Source organism: Clupea harengus, unplaced genomic scaffold (genome assembly GCF_900700415.2).
Source record: "Clupea harengus unplaced genomic scaffold, Ch_v2.0.2, whole genome shotgun sequence".
Lineage (NCBI taxonomy): Eukaryota > Metazoa > Chordata > Actinopteri > Clupeiformes > Clupeidae > Clupea > Clupea harengus.
The window spans coordinates 52,874-72,119 of record NW_024879790.1 but is presented as its reverse complement, the minus strand read 5'-3'; the positions used below and the strand labels follow the sequence as shown (position 1 = coordinate 72,119).

General features: G+C 40.5%; 3 protein-coding genes across 4 annotated transcripts; 2 read left to right on the top strand and 1 right to left on the bottom strand.

Moving 5' to 3' along the window:
• The first annotated feature begins 839 nt into the window (after positions 1 to 839).
• Positions 840 to 3,817, top strand: LOC122130387 (large proline-rich protein BAG6-like). Its single transcript, XM_042705122.1, has 4 exons — positions 840 to 1,048; positions 1,376 to 1,483; positions 1,802 to 1,948; positions 2,782 to 3,817. The coding sequence occupies exons 1-4, from the start codon at positions 848 to 850 to the stop codon at positions 2,875 to 2,877; spliced, it is 552 nt and encodes a 183-aa protein (XP_042561056.1). The 5' UTR covers positions 840 to 847; the 3' UTR covers positions 2,878 to 3,817.
• Positions 3,818 to 5,545: 1,728 nt separating this feature from the next.
• Positions 5,546 to 11,258, top strand: LOC122130389 (thymidine kinase, cytosolic-like). Its single transcript, XM_042705123.1, has 7 exons — positions 5,546 to 5,666; positions 5,772 to 5,803; positions 7,214 to 7,327; positions 7,416 to 7,509; positions 7,644 to 7,733; positions 8,362 to 8,481; positions 10,711 to 11,258. Exons 1-7 carry the CDS (start codon positions 5,601 to 5,603, stop codon positions 10,894 to 10,896), a joined length of 702 nt encoding a protein of 233 aa, XP_042561057.1. The 5' UTR covers positions 5,546 to 5,600; the 3' UTR covers positions 10,897 to 11,258.
• Positions 11,259 to 11,787: 529 nt separating this feature from the next.
• LOC122130386 (zinc-alpha-2-glycoprotein-like) lies at positions 11,788 to 18,499 on the bottom strand. 2 transcript variants are annotated; one of them, XM_042705121.1, is made up of 10 exons: positions 18,390 to 18,499; positions 16,594 to 16,884; positions 16,182 to 16,472; positions 15,808 to 16,092; positions 14,382 to 14,522; positions 14,214 to 14,270; positions 13,762 to 13,824; positions 13,425 to 13,466; positions 12,991 to 13,120; positions 11,788 to 12,493 (listed from the first exon to the last, which is right to left on the bottom strand). In XM_042705121.1, the coding sequence occupies exons 1-9, from the start codon at positions 18,442 to 18,444 to the stop codon at positions 13,029 to 13,031; spliced, it is 1,317 nt and encodes a 438-aa protein (XP_042561055.1). In that variant the 5' UTR covers positions 18,445 to 18,499; the 3' UTR covers positions 11,788 to 12,493; positions 12,991 to 13,028. The 2 variants fall into 2 exon arrangements, with proteins under 2 accessions (XP_042561055.1, XP_042561054.1); XM_042705120.1 differs by lacking the exon at positions 18,390 to 18,499 and adding an exon at positions 17,763 to 17,861.
• Positions 18,500 to 19,246: the final 747 nt, after the last annotated feature.

The window sequence follows — 19,246 nt, the reverse complement described above, 5'->3', positions numbered from 1 at the left end:
CACCGCTAAAGTGTCATATAGTGTTTGTCAGGTTTTTTTTTTTTTGGTCGACGATGCCATATACTTAGACTTCACTGATCCAGATGAAGCTTGGTGTGATTGTGGCCCCACATGGCTGATACGGAATATAGGGTTTGTGTCCCTAGGTGGGCGTGTCCCTTTGTGCTAGAGCCCCCTGAAGTGGGCGTGGCTCGAAGCACATTTTGGGCAATAGCTCGACAACCATTTCACCAAAAATTACAAAAGTTTTATGTTAAGTTGGCCTCGGAGGTGCATGACTGTAGCTCATTACAACTCATTTGTGGAGTATGGCCACCTAAAGAATAATGTTCAGTGCAAAAATCTAGCACTTCATCAGCCTATATCTTGTGATGTAAAGGTGCAAAGTTCACAAAATCTGACGCATGCCAAATTTCATGAAATTTAGTTCACTTGAAACTGACACATGTCAGTAACTCAAAATTATGAAACTTCTATGGCAGGTTGGCCTCTAGGGGGCGCCGTACCAGCTCATTACGATTCATTTGTGGAGTAGCGCCACCTAGTGAGTAATGTTCAATGCAGAAATTGAAATGTCATAAAGGCCTGTTATATCAAATATGATACCAAAAAAATATATATTTATTTTTTATTAGAATGTTCTGGCTAACATTGGATGTGTCAGTCTTTGCAGGGTTAAATGATATATGATTCTCTCTTTTTTTTTATATATATATTTTCAAATATTTTTCAGTTCTTATATCCTAGTTGCATAGTCTTGCTAATTCTCTCACAGTAGCGGTCATATTGCTGCACTGCTGTGCGGTACGTCTAGTTCTATTGATATAAACTGCCTGATATTCTGCAGATGGAGGAGACCATGTCCCCAGCTCCTGCCACCACTGCAGAGGAGGCCATGTTGACCTCTGCAGACGCAGCTGAGGGCACGGGGTCACGCCGGGCATCGTCAGGGGAGACCAGGGAGACCAGAGGATCCATTCCCATGGCAGCAGCCGGGAGAGAGGAGACGGGGGCAGAGGTCGAACCCTGGGTTGCATCTGTCCCACCGGTAAGAGCTGATCTCTGGTTACTGATCCAACAGCAGTGCCAGCACTGTTTTTATAATGTCACCATCTCAAACCGGTTCTGTTTTTATAATGTCACCATCTCAAACCGGTACTGTTTTTAAAATGTCACCATCTTAAAACGCTACTGTAACACACCACACCAAAGGTGGGGCACATCTCACTGAAGCCCAGCTATATGGGTGTAATATACACACCTGTTTATAACTGTAGTTTACATATATGCAAGTGTGTTTGTGTGTTTGTTTTTTTTTGGGCGTGGGCGTGTGCATGAGTAGTTAACAGTGTTATATCTGTCTCCATCTTTGCAGGAATGGGTGCCCATCATCAGGCATGACCTTCTGTCCCAGAGGAAGATGAAGGCGCAGCCTCCTTTGTCCGATGCCTACCTTCATGGCATGCCAGCCAAGAGAAGGAAGGTGCGTTGTCTTTGTCACAGATATATATATATATATATATATATATATACACACACACACACACACACACACACCAGCTGATACAGATATTTATCACACACTCTGCTACACACATACACCAACAAACAGACCACTAAACGCATACAGTTTCATCAACATGTTGATTGATTTAGAACTGTTACATGTCCGTCACTCCTGCCACTTGTTTCTCCGTAAAGCCCTACTTCTGCCAGACTGATCTGATTGGTGTGTTGGTGATTTATGATAATGACTGATCAATCGACACTGATCAATATGACCTGGTGTGTTCGTCCTCAGACGGCCCAGGGTGATGGCCCCCACCTCTCCCTGTCTGATGCGGTGAGCCGCGCCGCCCGGGCTGCAGGTGTGAGGCCCGTCACCACTCCAGAGAGCCTGCAGGGGGAGCTAGAGGCTCCAGAGTTGCAGCAAGCCTACAGTGAACAGGTAACTTACCAGTCCAGTCTCCACCGATCACGTATAACTGAGCAGGCAACCAAAATAAAAGACAAGAACAGTTGTAGAGTGTTGCAGAGAGTTGTTGCTATGTAAGAAGAAACAAATGACAAGATGAACTGTGTCAGTGAATTGCTGGTTTGAGCTTAATACAGCCAGTTAGGAAACGGTATACTGCATTAGCTGTGCTATTATAAAGGAAAGGAGGCGATCACCTTGTTATGGTTTTTGTTTGTCATGTATCTTACTTGAAAGGAATAAATGGGCGCACAAATTACATTTTTTCATTTTGGTTTAAGTGTAGTTATTGGGGAAGGTATTTTAACGGAAAAGCTTAACAGACACTGGCATTGAACAGAGACTCAAAAAAAACATCACAGTGTCAGTCACACACTAGTAAAACATGGAGCGTCATGGAAACAAGCTATTGGCTGCAGCTGGTACTAAGCAAGTAAAGTAGAGTAGTTAGGCTTGCATCACTCAAAGAACCCCTACATTTTACATTACATTTACATTTAGCAGATGCTTTTATCCAAAGCGACGTACAAAGGAGAGAACAATTAAGCTACGAGCAATAGAGAGTGTAACAATAAAAAAATACTACTTTACATAAGAAATAAAAAAAAAAAAGTGCAGGAATGTAACAACTGTAAGTGCGAGTTAAGTACTAGTTAGAGGAAGGATAATGAGGTAGAAAAAGGAAGAGGAAGGGAGAGGGAGAGGAAGTGCAAGTTACACCTGCTGAATGTTCCTCCATCAGCGCTGGCATCATGCATAGGTGACTTATCTGTGTGTGTGTGGATGTGTGTGTTTCTGTCGCTCAGGTAAAGGGTGATGTCAAGAAGCGCCTGAGTGATGATCCAGAATACAGCACCCAGCGCTTCCCCAACACGCACCGGGCTTTCTCCGAGGACTCCTAATCCCACTGGCCGCTTTACCTGTCAGTCTCATCTTTCCATCCAGACATCTATAAACTTCCGAGCAGGTAGACGTCCAGGAGATGGTGGAAGAGGAAACTTCTGCTTGGACAGTGAAGGCTTCATCTTCCAAAGCCCCATGCTTCAGCACCCTTCAGATGTGCTGAATGTGTTTTCACTGGTCATGGCTTGAAAATCTGTTCTCCTCCATACACTTACTGCTGTCAGTCAGGTCCATCAACCACACATAGTCACACATCAGTTACAATAGTAATGCTTTCACCTGTGGACTACATATCACTACTAGCTAAAGTCTTCTGTGGACAACATCTTGCTTAGCGACACACGCTCTCAGCTGTGGACGAGACCTGACCTAGCACAACCGGCGCAGTCCTCCCCTTTAGACAGCGCTCGGCTCACCCTGAGGCTTGCTTGTTAATTTCCTAAGTTGTAATGTTAAGTTGTACATTGTTGTAATAAGTTATTGAGGTGTTGATGATAAATTAACGGGAATAATGAGGTAGGGGTCGCTAAGACGTTAATGAGGTTAATTAATGACATGATGCCACGTAAATGACCTTGTTTAGTCATTTTGAGGCTGAAACCTATTTCTGATTCATCCATTTTAGTCCAATTTGGTCCTATGGGTAAGACCTCCCTGTTGCTGTACAGCAGTTTCATGAGGTGGGCCTGTGACTTTTAAGAGTAACAATTTAGCTGTTCGTGTGAAGTACAATTACTGTCTTCCTGCTGGTTGTTATAGGGTGAATTCAAAACAACCTTCTGAAGATGTTTTAGCTGTTAAAGAATAAAATTACCCACCTTGATTAGTTTGGACGGATCCTCTGCTTTTCTCTATTCTTGTCTGAATGCTATAGTCACACCCGCCACGCTCTTTACAAAGCTGTGTTTTGAATATCTGCAATAAAGAAATGTAAGTCTTTTTGTTTCATATTCTTTATATGTATTCATAGATATGGTACTTATTGTTTATTTTAACAGATCAAATAAGATCCATGAAATAATCTGATGAGCAGATTAAATTGAAAAGGGAAAAAATGAGGGGACACTGGCGCAAGCAGTAGCCCCAACCATATACGGGCTTGAACACCCACGGGGACACAGGTTCGAATCCGACCCGCTGTCATTTCCCGATCCAACTCCCCAACATCTCTCTCCATCTCATTTCCTGTCAAACCTTCACTGTCCTATCTGATTAAAGGCAAAAAGCCCAAAAACAAATCTAAAAAGGAAAAAAATCATCAAGACTGCATCTCAAACCGTGATGACTTTTCACTCTACTTCCATCATTGTGCCCTGGACTCTTCTGCTTGTTTGAAAAAATAACGGTTCTCAGGTAGTTCATCTAGCAAACGAGATCAACAAGTTTTCATTTCATCTTCCTGATGGGTTTGCTCATTCTTCATCTTTGTCCCTGAAGGTGGCAGCATTGAGGCCTTTTTCTGGTAACTGAAGTGGTATATAAATGTGACCACATTGTTTACGATGCTTTATCTTTTCATTTAATTTATGGCAAATCATTTGTACGGATGGCCATAACATTTATTTTATGCCTTTTAGTAGGCCTGTCAGATCTGCAGTGCCAGCAGCAGCCCAGAAAAATCCCACAAAATAATTATGTTTATGTTGCTATGGGTTTCATGACTTCACATTAACAGGGTGGGGTACTTGGCAGCTTTTGGCTCCACAGCTGTCTACATCTGGGCTGTAGGTATCCTTGCTGTAGTTCTACAATGCCAGAAACCGACTCCAGACAGTTCACAATGGAGATTAGAGCTGCTGCATTTTCACATCTGCATATCAATGTCATCCCTCCATTTATGAATTAGTCACATGCCGTATTTGTATGACAGCACAGCCTATTATTTAAAGCAACATTATGTAGGTATTTTTAGGTAATGAGTTTGTATAACGTCCTCCTATTCATTTTGATGGTGTTTGGTCACGTAAAGGATGCATAAACACTTTGTGCTCCGTATTGGGACCCATCCACTTTTAACAGAACCAAGTGCAAATGTAAGTCCAATGAAGTTGCACTTTTTATCAGCAATCCTAGATTTGTAGTGTCTAGCACCAGTCAGTCAGTACAGCAGGCTATTTACATGAGTAACCTACTTCTAAAATGTATAAATTATATTTAAACATGTTTAAAATGCACCTTATGTAGTTGGGTTGGGGTTTGTGTGTATATGCATGCCTGCTTGAGTCTGTGTAGGCTATGTGTGAAAGTATTTGTCTTTGAGTATCTGTATCCTTGTTTGTTAGTTTGCCCCCTCACATGAAATATTACTCCACCTGCAGGCTATCACTACTTTTCAACTCTCCTTCTGACCTGATCTGTACTCCACTCTAGTTTCCACTTTAGATTGTTGACTACATCTGTCCTCAATGTGAGCTCTCCTCTTACCATTTAACTCGTTTATTCTGTCTTCATTCTTTGGCTTTGTTTCCTCTCCACACTCTTTCCCTCTCTTCTTGTCCATCTGTTCATGTGTCTGTCATTTTTTTTGACGTTTCACGCAGCTATTGGCTGTTTGCACAGAGGATAAGAAATTAACTGGCGACTTGGCGGGGACGTTTTGGATTGGTCTTCCTTCGACGTTAGCACAGTTAATGTTACGAAACGGTTTCAGGGAAAAGTTATAGTTATAACGACCCGTGGGTTGTATTTCAAACCACTGCAACATTCGTATCATCCCTTTAAAATGGATTGCCTGAATGTTTCTAGTATATTGCCAATCTCACCAAGGAAAAAGCGAGGACAAATCCAGGTACCGTGAGCTTGAGCGAATTTGGTTTATTTCATGTTAATGTTACTGTATGAAATTGTTACGTCGATGTTACAAGCGTACTAATGTTGGTTTTTGTGTTACTAGGTCATATTTGGACCAATGTTCTCTGGAAAGAGGTAAGTTATCCTATTTCTGGCTGATGTTAAGTTAATAACCAACAATGTTATGTACGCCAAGTTGAGCTATGTTAACTGAAGCTAATCTCATAATATAACATTATCTAGGTTATTGAGTAAGTTAGACAACTATTTGGGTGACGTAAATTATATAGTATTGTTTAACAGCTAAGCTAGGTTAACATGAATGTTACTACCCGACTTTGCACCAAAGCGTGGTTGATATCTAAACTGCTTGTAAGGAATGCATTGAATGCAATTTTTTTTTACATTTATATTCGTTGGCATTCCGAACTATGTAAGTGTTTCACGACTGAGACTTAAAATCGAGCCCAAATGTTGTCGTTGTCCTCAAACTTTTGAATGTCTTTCGCGCCAACGTCGTTTGGAGAGCTCCTCCCTTTCCTGCGCGCGAGTCAGGAACGTGTTTTGTTTTTCTGTCATTTTTATCGCTACATTAACGTATATAAATGGGTGGAGCGTGGCGAAATTTCCCGCGCCATTAGTGTAAAGTCTGTCAGATAATGTAATCCCAGTGTACCTGTTGAAGACGTGGCATTTTCCTTGGCATTTATTCTCAACCCACTAACTCCCCTCATGCCTCATGTCTTCTTTGGCGAAGAATGGAATGGGGGTGTGCGCAGAGATAACACTCCGGCTTGCGCATTCGACTCCTGCGTGATACCTGGAAGGCACTTCAGGACTCTGGCTAGAGATCTTGCCAAACATGTTCTACTTCCTTCTCTATTAGGCAAATTTGAACCGTGTCGTGAATTGCCAATAAAATTGTAATGTTAAACAAAACCTCATGTCAGCCAACAACTAACATGGCCAGACTTCACAATGTATAGTCCATGGAAGCTGACCTACAGTTTTACAGAGTAAATACAATTTCTAAATACCTATTTAAAGTAACTCTGATTAACACTTGCAAAGGGTGGGGTGGGGTGAGGTTGAGATGAAGATCACTGATTAAAGTTTCCCAAATTGTTTTCCATTTCTGAATTGAGACTTTAAGGTGCAGGCCACTATTGTAATCCAAATCCCTTTTGTCAAATTCATCAAATTGCTCTTCATGCTCCTGTAGCTGCCCTTTGCAGTGTGTGCGCACTGTACTGTACAGTCTTGGCTCTGTAAATGGGAAACAAACATAGTGGCTTGAACCGAACACTACATTATACACAAGCGTCTTTGAGAACATTGAAAAGCGCAATATAAATGTGATGTAGTATAATTATTATTATCATCATCATTATTATTATTATTATTCCAGTCAATCCAAACATAGCCTCTGGAACATGGTGGGACTCGGGAGGGGTGTTATTTGATTGGCTGTGGGGCTCAAATATCAACAAGCTTTCACCACAATCACAGACTGCATCTTTAACCCTATCTGTTTATATTTTACAGCACTGAATTGATGCGGAGAGTGCGTAGGTTCCAGGTTGCACAGTACAAGTGCCTCGTGATAAAATATGCCAAGGACACTCGCTATTCTGACCGAGGGGTTGCCACACATGACAAGTACGTTTGTTTTTTCATGTCTTCGTGTTCTTTCGGGTGTCAGGATTGGTTATTTTTGAGGTCATTAAACCACCGTGTCACTCCCCAGGTATACAATGGAGGCAGTACCAGCCAACTGCCTTGAGGATGTGCGTTCTCTGGCACTGCAGGCTTGTGTCATTGGCATAGATGAAGGACAGTTTGTGAGTAGTCACTGCATTAGGAATGTCTCTCACTAAGACCGTCACCATGGGAATGAACAATTATGATATACAATGACCTAACAGACTGAGTTCTACTGGTTGACTAACGCCTTTCACTTTTTTTTATGCTTCAGTTTCCAGACACCGTGGCGTTCTGTGAGGAAATGGCCAACAATGGCAAGATCGTGATTGTTTCAGCACTGGATGGTACCTTTCAGAGGAAGGTAGGCACTGTTTGGAGCATGTAGAGATGGAGATTGTTAAGCAGTAGCAAGCCATTAAATGCAGATGAAAATGCTTTTAAATGTTTTTTTTCCTGTAGTATAAAAAAATTACTTACAAATATTCATGTTTTTGGTTTTTTGGGTTTTACCATGAATGAAAACCCACAGTGGCTGATTAAACACATTTAAATTATGAATGGGTGAAACTTGTGAAAAGTGTGTAAAGCTATGCGGTTGGCAATAGTAAATACCAGAAGATCGAGATTGGTGAAACTCCGACCGTACAAACAGTCATTTTCTACGGTTATTGGGGTAAACAGACGCTGTTGTAGCTCATGTTTCCATGTTGTCTGAGCCCCATAGCATGTACAAGCCTGTCGGTGGCGAACACAAGCGGTTTGTGCTGGCTTGCCCTCATAGGATTCCATTCATATAGCCGTTTGGCAGTTCCGGTTTTAGCATTGTAACTCAATACTGGACCAATTTCGGTCGTTGGACCCAAAAAGATTCCAGGATGAAAAGTCCCGAACTTTCCCTTTTAAGGAATTACATCAAATGAAGAAAAACAATGTTGTTATCATGTCTTTACCTGCCTCCTCCCACTGACCCTTAAACTCCTCCTCCTCAGGCATTTGGCAACATCCTGAACCTAGTGCCGCTGGCAGAAAGTGTGGTAAAGCTGAATGCAGTCTGCATGCAGTGCTTCAAAGAGGCTGCCTACACCAAGAGGCTCGGTGCTGAGAAAGAGGTAAGAGGACCAGAGAGGAAGAGGTCGGCTTGACATGAGTTCATTCTGAGGGATTTTATCTACAGTTCAGGGTGATTCACACTAAGCCGACATTTGCTGAAATAATTTAGGCTGTGTTTACTTGTGTTCACAGTCCTGATCTTAGCCTTGGGATGTGCATCTGAAACCTCAGTGCAGATGGATCTGCATAGATCCAATGCCAGTTCTCAAAAGGGGGGTTTTAAACCCTTGATAATGAATAGCATAATGATAGTATAGTGGAGAATGAATACAACTTTGAATTCCAAGGGGGAAATGTTTAAAGTTGAGTGAGTGCCTCTTTATACACATGAACAGCATGTCCTACCATTGTTGGACAAATTATGTTTGCATCGCATGTAACTTTAAGTTCCGATCTGTGAGGTTAATCAGCAGTGCCGTGATCTGATTTCCATATCATATCCTATCCGATTAAGTGGATGTAATTTGTCAGCTACTATAAATCGAGGCTCTCTTTATAACACTAAAACTAGTACATTCCTCAAAATCTAAATAAACCGTATGCACTCGTGAAATGAACTAAAACTAAACTTAAAAAATACATTTTAAAGAAAAGCTTTCGATGTGATATTTTCAGAACTATAATAACCCTGATTGTAAACATAGCCTTAGTGAACTAGTGGATGCAGAGTGCTCTATGGAAGAAAACACTGAGGGCCTCATTTACTAACATTGCGACCGCAGCTTAATCTGCGCCTTTGCCAACCCGTATATAGCGCACGGTATTTTGCATCTATTTATCAAACAAGAACCTCATCTGAATGTGTCGACACCTTACTAAGCGTAATCAGCGCCTAACCCCGCCCATTAGTGTTATTTAGCGCGCAGCTAAAATAGGGAAGAAAGAGCCTGCGTGTTCCTTCCACCATGGATGATGAGTTAACATTAGAATTAGAGCTTTTGGTATACGAGGTTACAGCAAACTAACCCGGGTAAATATAGAAACTCATAAATATTTCTCCATTTAGCCCTTCCGTCCACACTAAAAGTTGTCATCACTTTGAATTCAAGACTGTCTTTTATTGGTGAGCTGATTTTGGGAAATTCAACTTTTCAGCGAACATTGAGTTTCTGGGTTACTATGGTTACCCCTCAGGGTGCCTGTGCAGCTTCATATTAACGAGTTTATGTTCACGAGTTCATATTCACACATATTAGCATGAGTTAATCACACACAGGCAACTGCAAACTGTTAAGATGGTTCCCTAAGCTAGAGATAGCTAGGATAGTTAATAGCCAGGTTAACTGCTCCATAGCATCCCTTTAAATAGTCTGGTAGGAATACACGACACCCCTTACTTTTAAACGGCGTATTCCAACACTGAAAACCATGCTTTTCAAAAACGCTGCCCTAGGCAGATACATTTGAAAACTGTAGTTGTAGGTTGCCATGGCACTGGGGGTAGCTTGCGCTTGAGAGGCTACAACGTCAAAATAAACATGGAAGGTGAAATGAATATGCTGCTCTGTCTCTACAATTTACTTACCGGTAGTTAAGTTAGTGTACTTCGAGTACAAGTACTTTTCCTGAATAGATACGCGTTACTCCTACGCAGAAGGTGTGCACTGTACTCGGTGTGCTTGAACTATGAGTGAAAATACCGTTTAACTTTAAACCATACACAATGAGCGGTGATTCTGGGTAAGACGTGGCCGAACTTTTCCCGAACAGCTAGCTGGTGGGACCGTTTGTAATTCTATTTGTTTGTATGCCTATTAAATGATATATCAAATATAAACATTACCAAAAAAAATAACATTTCTGATGTTCGTATTTTTCAAATTTCTCGCAGGCACATAGTTTTCATTTAGCAGCTGATATGTCAGGCTAAAACACCTCTTGTTTCGTTACTAATACATAATTAGGCGCACTTTACGCATCTCCTCCCATCTCTTTGCGACGAACTTTCCCACACCCACTTCCCAGCAGCGGTAATCTGCGCTTTTACTCAGGTGCGCCTCCTTTGGAAATACGGTTTTATGTCTTTACCCGCTATTTTACGCCTGAAATGGGCGCAATCCTGTTAGTAAATGAGGCCCTGAGTGTGTTGTAAAACTACTTGAGACAAACAAAACACACTAACAATGACCCCTACATAGTCTGGAGGTGATATGAGCTCCACTACAGTCAGGAAATCAACATGACACGACTGCTTCTTATTCACATCTGTCTCTTTACCTGTGTCCCAGGTGGAGGTGATCGGAGGAGCTGACATGTACCACGCCGTGTGCCGTAGCTGTTACGGGGGCCTTTTGGCAAAGAGTGGGAAAGAAAATTGTGAGCCTTCTCGAGAGGAGACGCCTCCGAACAAGGTCTCCGGCAAGCAGCTGGACCTGAGCGCCCAACGTAAACTGTTTGGCCAACTACAGCTCTGAGTGGGTCTCAGATGGGCATGATTGGCACACTACAGCTCTGAGTGGGTCTCAGATGGGCATGATCGATGAACTGAGGCAGAGCATCAAAACCAACCAGTGTCATTTGTACATGTCAGATTAATTCTTTGTGGTACAAGACTGTTGTAAAATGTAAATTTGTTAGAATTAACATATATTTGGTTGTTTACATTGTGTGTATTTTTAAAAGCTTTTTCATCAACGATCACAATCAAACATCTTTTATCAAACATCACTTTCTGTACAATACATGTGTATATACCAGTAGCATAACTATGATTTGATGTTTTGATTTTGCATATTATATTTAATGAAATAAACTATAGTTGTCATTTCAGACCTAATGTAAACATTTTCATTCTTATTGATCCATGGGATTACAGCTGGTTGGTACTGTACGCATTTGCCATGAACATCTGTAGTCTAGCAGTGAATTTTCATACAGTATTTTTTTTTTTTTTTCCATCCTGATTTAATTATGAATAATTATTTCATGAGCTGGAGATCTCTCTCGGTGTGGTGTTCTTGGGCGTTGCTAATGCCTTTGCTTTGGTGTCTCAGAATCTTGATCGAATACAGTCGTATGAAGGACACAAACACCTGTCGTTCCCACTAGCCATCCAGACTACGCTCTACTGTATGTACAGTAGTTATGTGGTTTGAGTCAGAACACTCAAGTGTTGCACCAAGGGTACTTGGAAAGTTGAAATTGTTTTCTTGTCAAAAACATGAGTGATTCTGGAACAGATTAATATATGCCTTGAGATCTTAACTTCGCCCACACAATTGAAATGTGGCCACAATTTTTCTTTAACCCTTCAGTTTTGAACATTCTAATAAAATAATGTGTGACACTTCCAGGCAACACAGGTGTGAGACTGCAAGCTTTATTTTCAGGAAAGTTACAAACACCACAAATTCAAAGATCTGTAGGGCAAGGCTCCTTCTTATTACAAAATCAATTCATTTCACACATATAGTCCCATTATTCTAAAATACATGACCAGACTGGTTTCTACCAAGACTTGTCTTTGTTCACTAGGCAAGGGGGCATAGTTAAGGTGACACCATGGCTACCGTTACAGATTGATTGGAGGAAAGGCTTTGACCATATGTTTTAAACAACTTTCCTGATCAAATCACACAATGGACTAATTCCATAAGACCTGTGCAACTCAAAGGAGTCATAGCAAACTTACAAACAGCATAAAGAAAACTAACATCTACGGTAAGGTTTACACTTTACTGTAAAACACAAATTAACCTACAAATGGGTTCATGAACAATATAAGACAATTCAATATATATTCGATGGACCCAAATAAACAATCATTCTGCAACATTCTAAACACACTGGTGAGATTGTATCTGCAGTATGCTCATAACACATGACAGCATTCGCAATAAAAAAGTAGAGTAAACATAATCAAAATCGACAAATGGACATAAATTGATTGATGTGAACGTCTCACATTCTACATTGATGAATTTCATTATGTGCTCTGAACGTTTACCCAGTTACTCAGTTCAGTTGTACTCCAGAGATAGTGGCACTGATCAGTTGTACTGATAATTAGCCCTGAAATCAAAAGAGAAACAGAAATATCAATAAATGTGATGTAAAGATGCACTCCCCAGTAAACATAACAGTAATTTGAACTGAGAACTGAACTGAACTGTCATTTTCAAATGGCATACAATTCAGATAGGACTCACAATGGGACTGTTTTCATTATTTCTACAATGAACCTGATTCTTATAACCTTCAGTAATCAGCTTGACAGCCATTTTCATCTGTGAAGACCTATGACTCATCACTGTTCACCAACAGATCATTATTAGTTAGTGTAGCCTGTGTTGTGAAGACAGCACACTCACACTCACAACCTCAGGCATGGGAGACCCATAGGTGCCGTGAGGACGTCTTTTAAGACGTCGGGGAGTGAAGTTTAATCGCTCCACAGTTCTGTACCTGCTGGCTATCGTTACATGAGGTTCTCCAAAGAAAGCTTCTCCATAGAACATTTTTGAAGAACCCACAAGGGACCTGTTTTCTGTTTGAAGAATGACACTCACCACCACCATCCAGCACATGATGATCACAACGCTGTGTTTCACACACTGGGATCAGCACTCCCAGCGCTCGTCTCTGAGTTGGGAATGGAATTAACACTCCCATCGGTCTTCACTGAGCCGGTAGCGGATGCTGTTGTGAGGAAGATGGTAAATATCAACCACAACATATAAACAGTCTTGTGAATAAATAAATACTGTCAGGCAAAAACCTGCTGTTTTAACCAACTTGCTAATAAAGCCTCTTATAAAGTACATAGCCAAAATGTTTATGACAACTAGCAGAGTAAATTGTAGGACAGAGAAAGCATTTATTTAGTTAAATTAGGAAATGTTAATCTAATAGACATGAATGACTTTTACACCCCATAATTACTGAATTAGTCACTCAGTGAGTTTCAAAACATATTTTCAAATTAAAATATAATTTTTTTTACCATGTCCAATGTCCAAACCAGAGTCTTTGCTGCTACCTGAATCTGTAAATAACAGGTATTACGTGTCATAAAAAATAATCACATTCAATTAATAGATCAATTTATTAGTTACAAGTTAATCCAGGTTTACAGTACAAAAATATTACGTAAGTCATTGGTGTGAACTTTTTGGAAGATCTAAAAGGCGCAATTTTTTGTTTTAGTCCAAGGAAGAATATGATTGCACAAAAAAACTGATAAATCAAGATGCAAAAAATGGCCTGAACTGAGTTTGCTCACTGCATGGGTGCAGCCAAATCAACACAGGACCGTCATGCTCTAAAAAGAAAATACATACTCTTGTCATCTCCGTTCAGCTTCTTTTCCTCTTCGGGCATTTCATCAGCATTGTCAGCCTTGCCTATTTGGGAGACAGTAAGGAATAATCAATCTGATGGGTACTCATTGATCCCCCATATGGACTTCTTCTCTACCATCTTCATTGGAAGCCATAATAAATGTACCTTATAGATAGTGATACATATGCAGTATATCCATAAGGTATACTGAAAAGGAGTTCACAATAACTGGATACCTCCAACTTGCCTTTTACTTCAGCTCCACTCAAAACAACCTCGGATTGAAGTATTTCATATAATTTTCCACTTTTGTGTACAATGGTAAAACATTAACATCCTCTACATTCGATAATATTCTCTTTATTTATATATTTATTTAATATACTTTTGCCTGGCCTAATTTTACCTTATAAAACTTAACTTTAACATAAGAAACAATAAATGGGCTCACCTCTCGTAAGCGTCTCTGTCTCAGCTGGTGCTGCTGTCGCCTCAATAGTCCTCGTCCCTATAGCATCAATAAAAAACATGTCAGTAATTAATTATGTGATTTGGAGGGCCATTACTAATATAGACACACAAGCGTTATTTTTACATGAAATCCCACATCAATAAGAACCTGTGTTGGAGAACCTATCAGCTGGTTTTCTCTTGACAAGTAAAACCACAAGTATGACTACACCAACAAGAAGGAGAACTCCAACTCCAACTCCAGCAGCAATCGGAACAATAGGTGAAGATTCATCAAACTCAACTCCATCTGAACACAGTAAGGATTAAAACATTAATCAAAGCACTGTTTCTGTCATAGCCAAATGAACACCACTCAACCACAAGATTAATTTGTATTAATCATACGGACATAGCTTGTTCAATTATGTACATGATTCATGAGACTGCAGAAGACTGGACCCCATTCCACTGTGAGGAGTGGAGGGCTCCCCTGACCATGTGGCAGAAATGCAAAACAGAAACTTTTAAACAAGGCTCTTCATTGTGATGTGTTTTTGGTGTGTGTGTGTGTGTGTGTTTGTTTGAAGTATGGTTGTTTTCTAAATCTGCCTGTAGGAGCCATTTCTATCCACCTTTTAGTTAGGTTTATTTTAGTGTTACTTATTTTAGCCACTTGGGGGAGTATTGCACTGGGTGTGGCACGTCACGGGAAATTGGGTATATCTACAGGTGTGATTACTCAATTAGGGAAAGGTGTGGATGGCGGGGAACACACGGTTCTTACTGTAGCCGTGAAACCCACTTCACCGACAGCATCTTGTTAATAAGCAAACAGCACTGGGTGAAAGGACCGATTTTATGTACACATTTATACTTTTATAATAAACGGGAACACCACCCAAAGAGAGTTTATGCCTGGACCAAGGATTATTTGCTACGCGTTGGGAACACTTTGCCGTCCACACTGAGGCTAATAGGATAGCCTCCACACTGCCCTTTTAAGGGGATTTCATGGATCCATTTTGTACTTGTTGTAAAAGTGAAAAGCAACAAACATATTTAAAATAAACAAAACAAGGCTCTTCATGGTGAATTCACATTTGAAGACACGGATGTTGTGCTGTGTGACTGGTTTTATACTCTTGTCATACGTTTGGCAGGGAACACAAAACACCTTTCACTTTCTGTGTAATTCAATTCAGTTTGTTTTCCCTTGGTGCTGAATAGTTAAAGCAAAAGGACAGTGCTGGGCACGTATTAATGCTAGTCCTCAATGAATATATCCCTGTGTGGTGCAGTTTTGTAGTGAAAGTCCAGGTTTCAAAAATCGAAACAGACACAAACTTGGAAAAAACACCTTTCAGGGGGACTGACTACAATGTAAGGCCTGACTTGAGAAATGTCCCTCAAAACATGTCCTGAGTTAGTACTGCTCTGTAATGAAATCTGTATCAGTAAGTCTCAATAAGATCAATAAGATCCTCTGGAGTCTTACAATGCCTGATCACCTTAAGACCACACATCACATATACAGTATACACGCTCACAAAGTTAATCAGATGGACAGATAAGGGGAAAAAAGCAATTATTACCTGTCTTCCAGAATCTGACAACTGGTGCATTGAGGGTTTTGTGGTTTATGAAGCACTCATAATCATTGGCCTCAAGCTTTGGCACCTCCACCTGCAACCTCACCTGGTGGGTGCCATCACCATTTGGAAAGACATCTTTAATCTCAGCCGTAACCACAGCAGTCTGGCCCCTCTGAATAGACATGTCAATGTCTTTTGGATGGAACCCTGTAGCCAGGCAGGTCATGCTCAGCTTATCACTGGAGAACTTGCTTACCCTAGCAAAAAGATAAACTTCTGGTGGAGCTGTAGAAGACAGATGTGAGATTAGTCTTTTTTTTTTCTTCTTTTCAGATTATTCTCTGACATAAGAAAACACAATCGACAGTACATACAGGCTTGTTTAAGTTCTTCTTCAGCATAGGCCATGAATTTTTCCAACCACCCCACACACTCTTTCTCCAGGTAGCCCTTGGTGTACTGGTTGAGGACGGGCACCCCGTCCCACTTCCTCTTAGTGGGTACTGCTTCCGATACTGCTGCTATCCACTGCATTTCGTTTTCATCAAAGGACAGGAAATTCACTCCATCATAGTTGTACTCATCAACGCCACTGACAAATTGGGCGCGACCATCAGAGTATTTGTCAATCTCACAGCCATGTCTCCAACTCAGTACATGAAGATCTGAAGGGCAAGTTTAACAAGTGAGAACAGATTGTAAAGCTAGCTGTGCAAATGTTAGCCATTGTTTCAAAATTCAGTCAATAGTTCAGTTAACTCAGTGTGTCAAAAACCAGCTGCTCACCAGATTCATTCTGCTTCATGCGTTCCATCAGAATGTTCACGTTGACTTTGAACCACTGCTCTTTGCTCTGGCGCGACTGGGTTCCCTTAGTCCAGTAGTCCGCGGCAAGCTTCTCTTTCATCCAGTTCTCTTGAGGGATCTTCTTCTTATCTACACTGTTGTAGTAGTCAATCTTGCGATCATCCAGGAGGCCCATTGCAGTAAACTCATAGATGTTGGGAGCGGTTACGGTCTTTGATAGGGCTGTGTATATGTAATAGAGGGAATGTCTCTCTGGATCACGTGGTAGACCTTTAGGGAATACAGAAACTGAAAGTCAGAGACTGAATTTATTGGACAGGTGTAACAACCGATAACATTACACTGCAGCAATTAAGCACACGAAAGCAGACAAAGTCCAAGTCTGCATGAATTTTATGATGTTTTCCAAAGTAAGGTATGGCTCATGTTTCAGTGTTGCTCAGTTACTGGTATCACAGGTCACTTTACAACTGATTGTAAAATATACAGCCAGAGAACTTGAAAATAAAAGCTGATTAAGCTTATTATTTTCTAATTGCTGAACACAGAAATAGCCTTGCCCCGTTCAATCATGCCATCTAAAGGGTTTTTGTGTGTTGCTTTTCAGTTCAATTGTGTGGTGCTTTTCAGTTTGCAAATATATGCTCTATTAAGGCGTCTACAGACTGATATTTCAGCAAGATTGATGTATGTAGACTGTCCGATGATAACACTAGCTGGATTGTGGGTCTAGCGCCAGTGTAGCGTTGCCGTGTCATTTCATGCTGCATTTTGATGGCAATGTCCATAGAATATCTCCATGATATTTTCAACTAGACGCGCTTGGCGCGGCCGCACAAAAAAGCGCACGGAACGGTCGCTCTGAAAAAGCCTTTTCTCTAGACAGCCGCATGCGCTCACACCTCATTGGGAACAACTGAAAAAAGAAAGCTATAGAAAAACCCCTCTAAATGGACACTCACCCTTAATAAATCAGTTAGCTACGTGAAGTTCTAAATTGTAAAGGCCTATCTATCTTGGGTTGAAAAGTTGAAGTTAAGCGACACATTTGGTTGACCTATGGTTTAATTTTCTGCCCACACTGGCAACAGTAGGACGCTAGCTTTTGTTCCCGATCACAAACAAGAACCTCAGAAAGCAGCACTTACCGTTTAAAGAGGGAAGGATGACCCCAATAAACACCGCAATTATAGTTAATCCCATTTTTTCTCTATGGCAGAGCCCTAGATGAAACCATCCGTTCCAGATCATGAGCTGCTAAAGTTTGATTTGTACCGAGACGGACTTTAGAACATGATAATAAAAATGACTCGCAACTAACCAATGAATGTTGCAGGGTGATCATAAAACTTGTTAACATGAAAAGACGAGAGACAGCGGCACTTCCATACCTGTCGTCGCCATTTTGACAATTGTAAAAGATACACATATTTTCATTGTGAAAACTTATTCTGAAGTAGACACCCAAATGCAAACTCTCACCTGGTTGACGGCATCTGCTCCTTGTTCAATACCTCTCATTCTCATCATCACCTTCTCTAGAGCTAGAACAGCACCATTATCAGTCTTCCCTGGTTTCACTAAACAAAACGAACTATTCTTAATTACTTTTTCTTCACTGTATCCTCAAATACTAACCCTCTGAGGAAGGCTGATGTCTTCACTGAGCTGAGGTTGATGGCCCTACAGGTACCATTTTCATTTTAACAGTAACGAGTCATGTAAAAGCTGTGATTGCCCGTTCACAAACAAGAACCTCAGAAAGCAGCACTTACCGTGTAAAGAGGGAAGGATGACCCCGATAAACACCGCAATTGTAGTTAATCCCATTTTTCCTCAATGTCAGAGCCCTACATTAAACCATCCGTGCCAGATCATGAACTGCTAAGGTTTGATTTGGACCGAGACGGACTTTGGAACATGATAATAAAAATGACTCGAAACTAACCAATGATGTTGCAGGAAGATTATCTTGTCTTGCATAACGCTGTCACCATTTTCAGAAATATAAAAAAAATACACACATTTCCCCAATCACTATTTTCATTGTGACTACTTATGCTGTAGTATTTTTCTAAAAGCCAAATAAGTTATTCGACAACTAAAATTAGTATTCAACCTTTATACATTAATACTTGGTAGAGAACCTCTTTACTGCAATCAGCCTTAAGTTTTTTGAAAAGTACCAACTTTGCAACATGATGGCGGCCCTAGACTACAGCCGTTTGCATTTCGTTGCGGTGTTTTTTCTATAGATTAATGTAGCCTCCAAATGATGATTTAGAATGACTGATATCTCCAAATATTTAAGGTTAAGGTATCTGACAAACGTCTTTATCTAAAGTGACTGACAAAACAATATTAATGATAGCAGATTAAGGAAAACATCAATTATCACAAAGTAATAATCATAATAGTAACAATAGCTATACGATTATAACTTATTTTATAGCCTATGTGTGTGCATGGGAAAATAAGAAATAAATGAGCATGTTTCTGCAGATTGTATCAGAATGTAATGTTTTATTATGATTGTTTACAGTAAGCCTAGATCTGGAGTGATAACCAAGTTTTTATTCAGTGGATTGTGATTTAGTACTTGAATCTGCAGATTTTATGTTGTGTTTATTAA

Coding starts and splice junctions, on each gene's coding strand:
- LOC122130387 (XM_042705122.1), top strand. CDS start 848: ATGGAGGAGACCATGTCCCCAGCTCCTGCCACCACTGCAGAGGAGGCC. Junction 1,484..1,801: donor TGCCAGCCAAGAGAAGGAAG/GTGCGTTGTCTT, acceptor GTTCGTCCTCAG/ACGGCCCAGGGTGATGGCCC. Junction 1,949..2,781: donor AGCAAGCCTACAGTGAACAG/GTAACTTACCAG, acceptor TCTGTCGCTCAG/GTAAAGGGTGATGTCAAGAA.
- LOC122130389 (XM_042705123.1), top strand. CDS start 5,601: ATGGATTGCCTGAATGTTTCTAGTATATTGCCAATCTCACCAAGGAAA. Junction 5,804..7,213: donor CCAATGTTCTCTGGAAAGAG/GTAAGTTATCCT, acceptor TATATTTTACAG/CACTGAATTGATGCGGAGAG. Junction 7,734..8,361: donor ATGGTACCTTTCAGAGGAAG/GTAGGCACTGTT, acceptor CCTCCTCCTCAG/GCATTTGGCAACATCCTGAA.
- LOC122130386 (XM_042705121.1), bottom strand. CDS start 18,444: ATGGGATTAACTACAATTGCGGTGTTTATCGGGGTCATCCTTCCCTCT. Junction 16,473..16,593: donor CATGAAGCAGAATGAATCTG/GTGAGCAGCTGG, acceptor CTTGCCCTTCAG/ATCTTCATGTACTGAGTTGG. Junction 14,271..14,381: donor TGATAGGTTCTCCAACACAG/GTTCTTATTGAT, acceptor TTGATGCTATAG/GGACGAGGACTATTGAGGCG.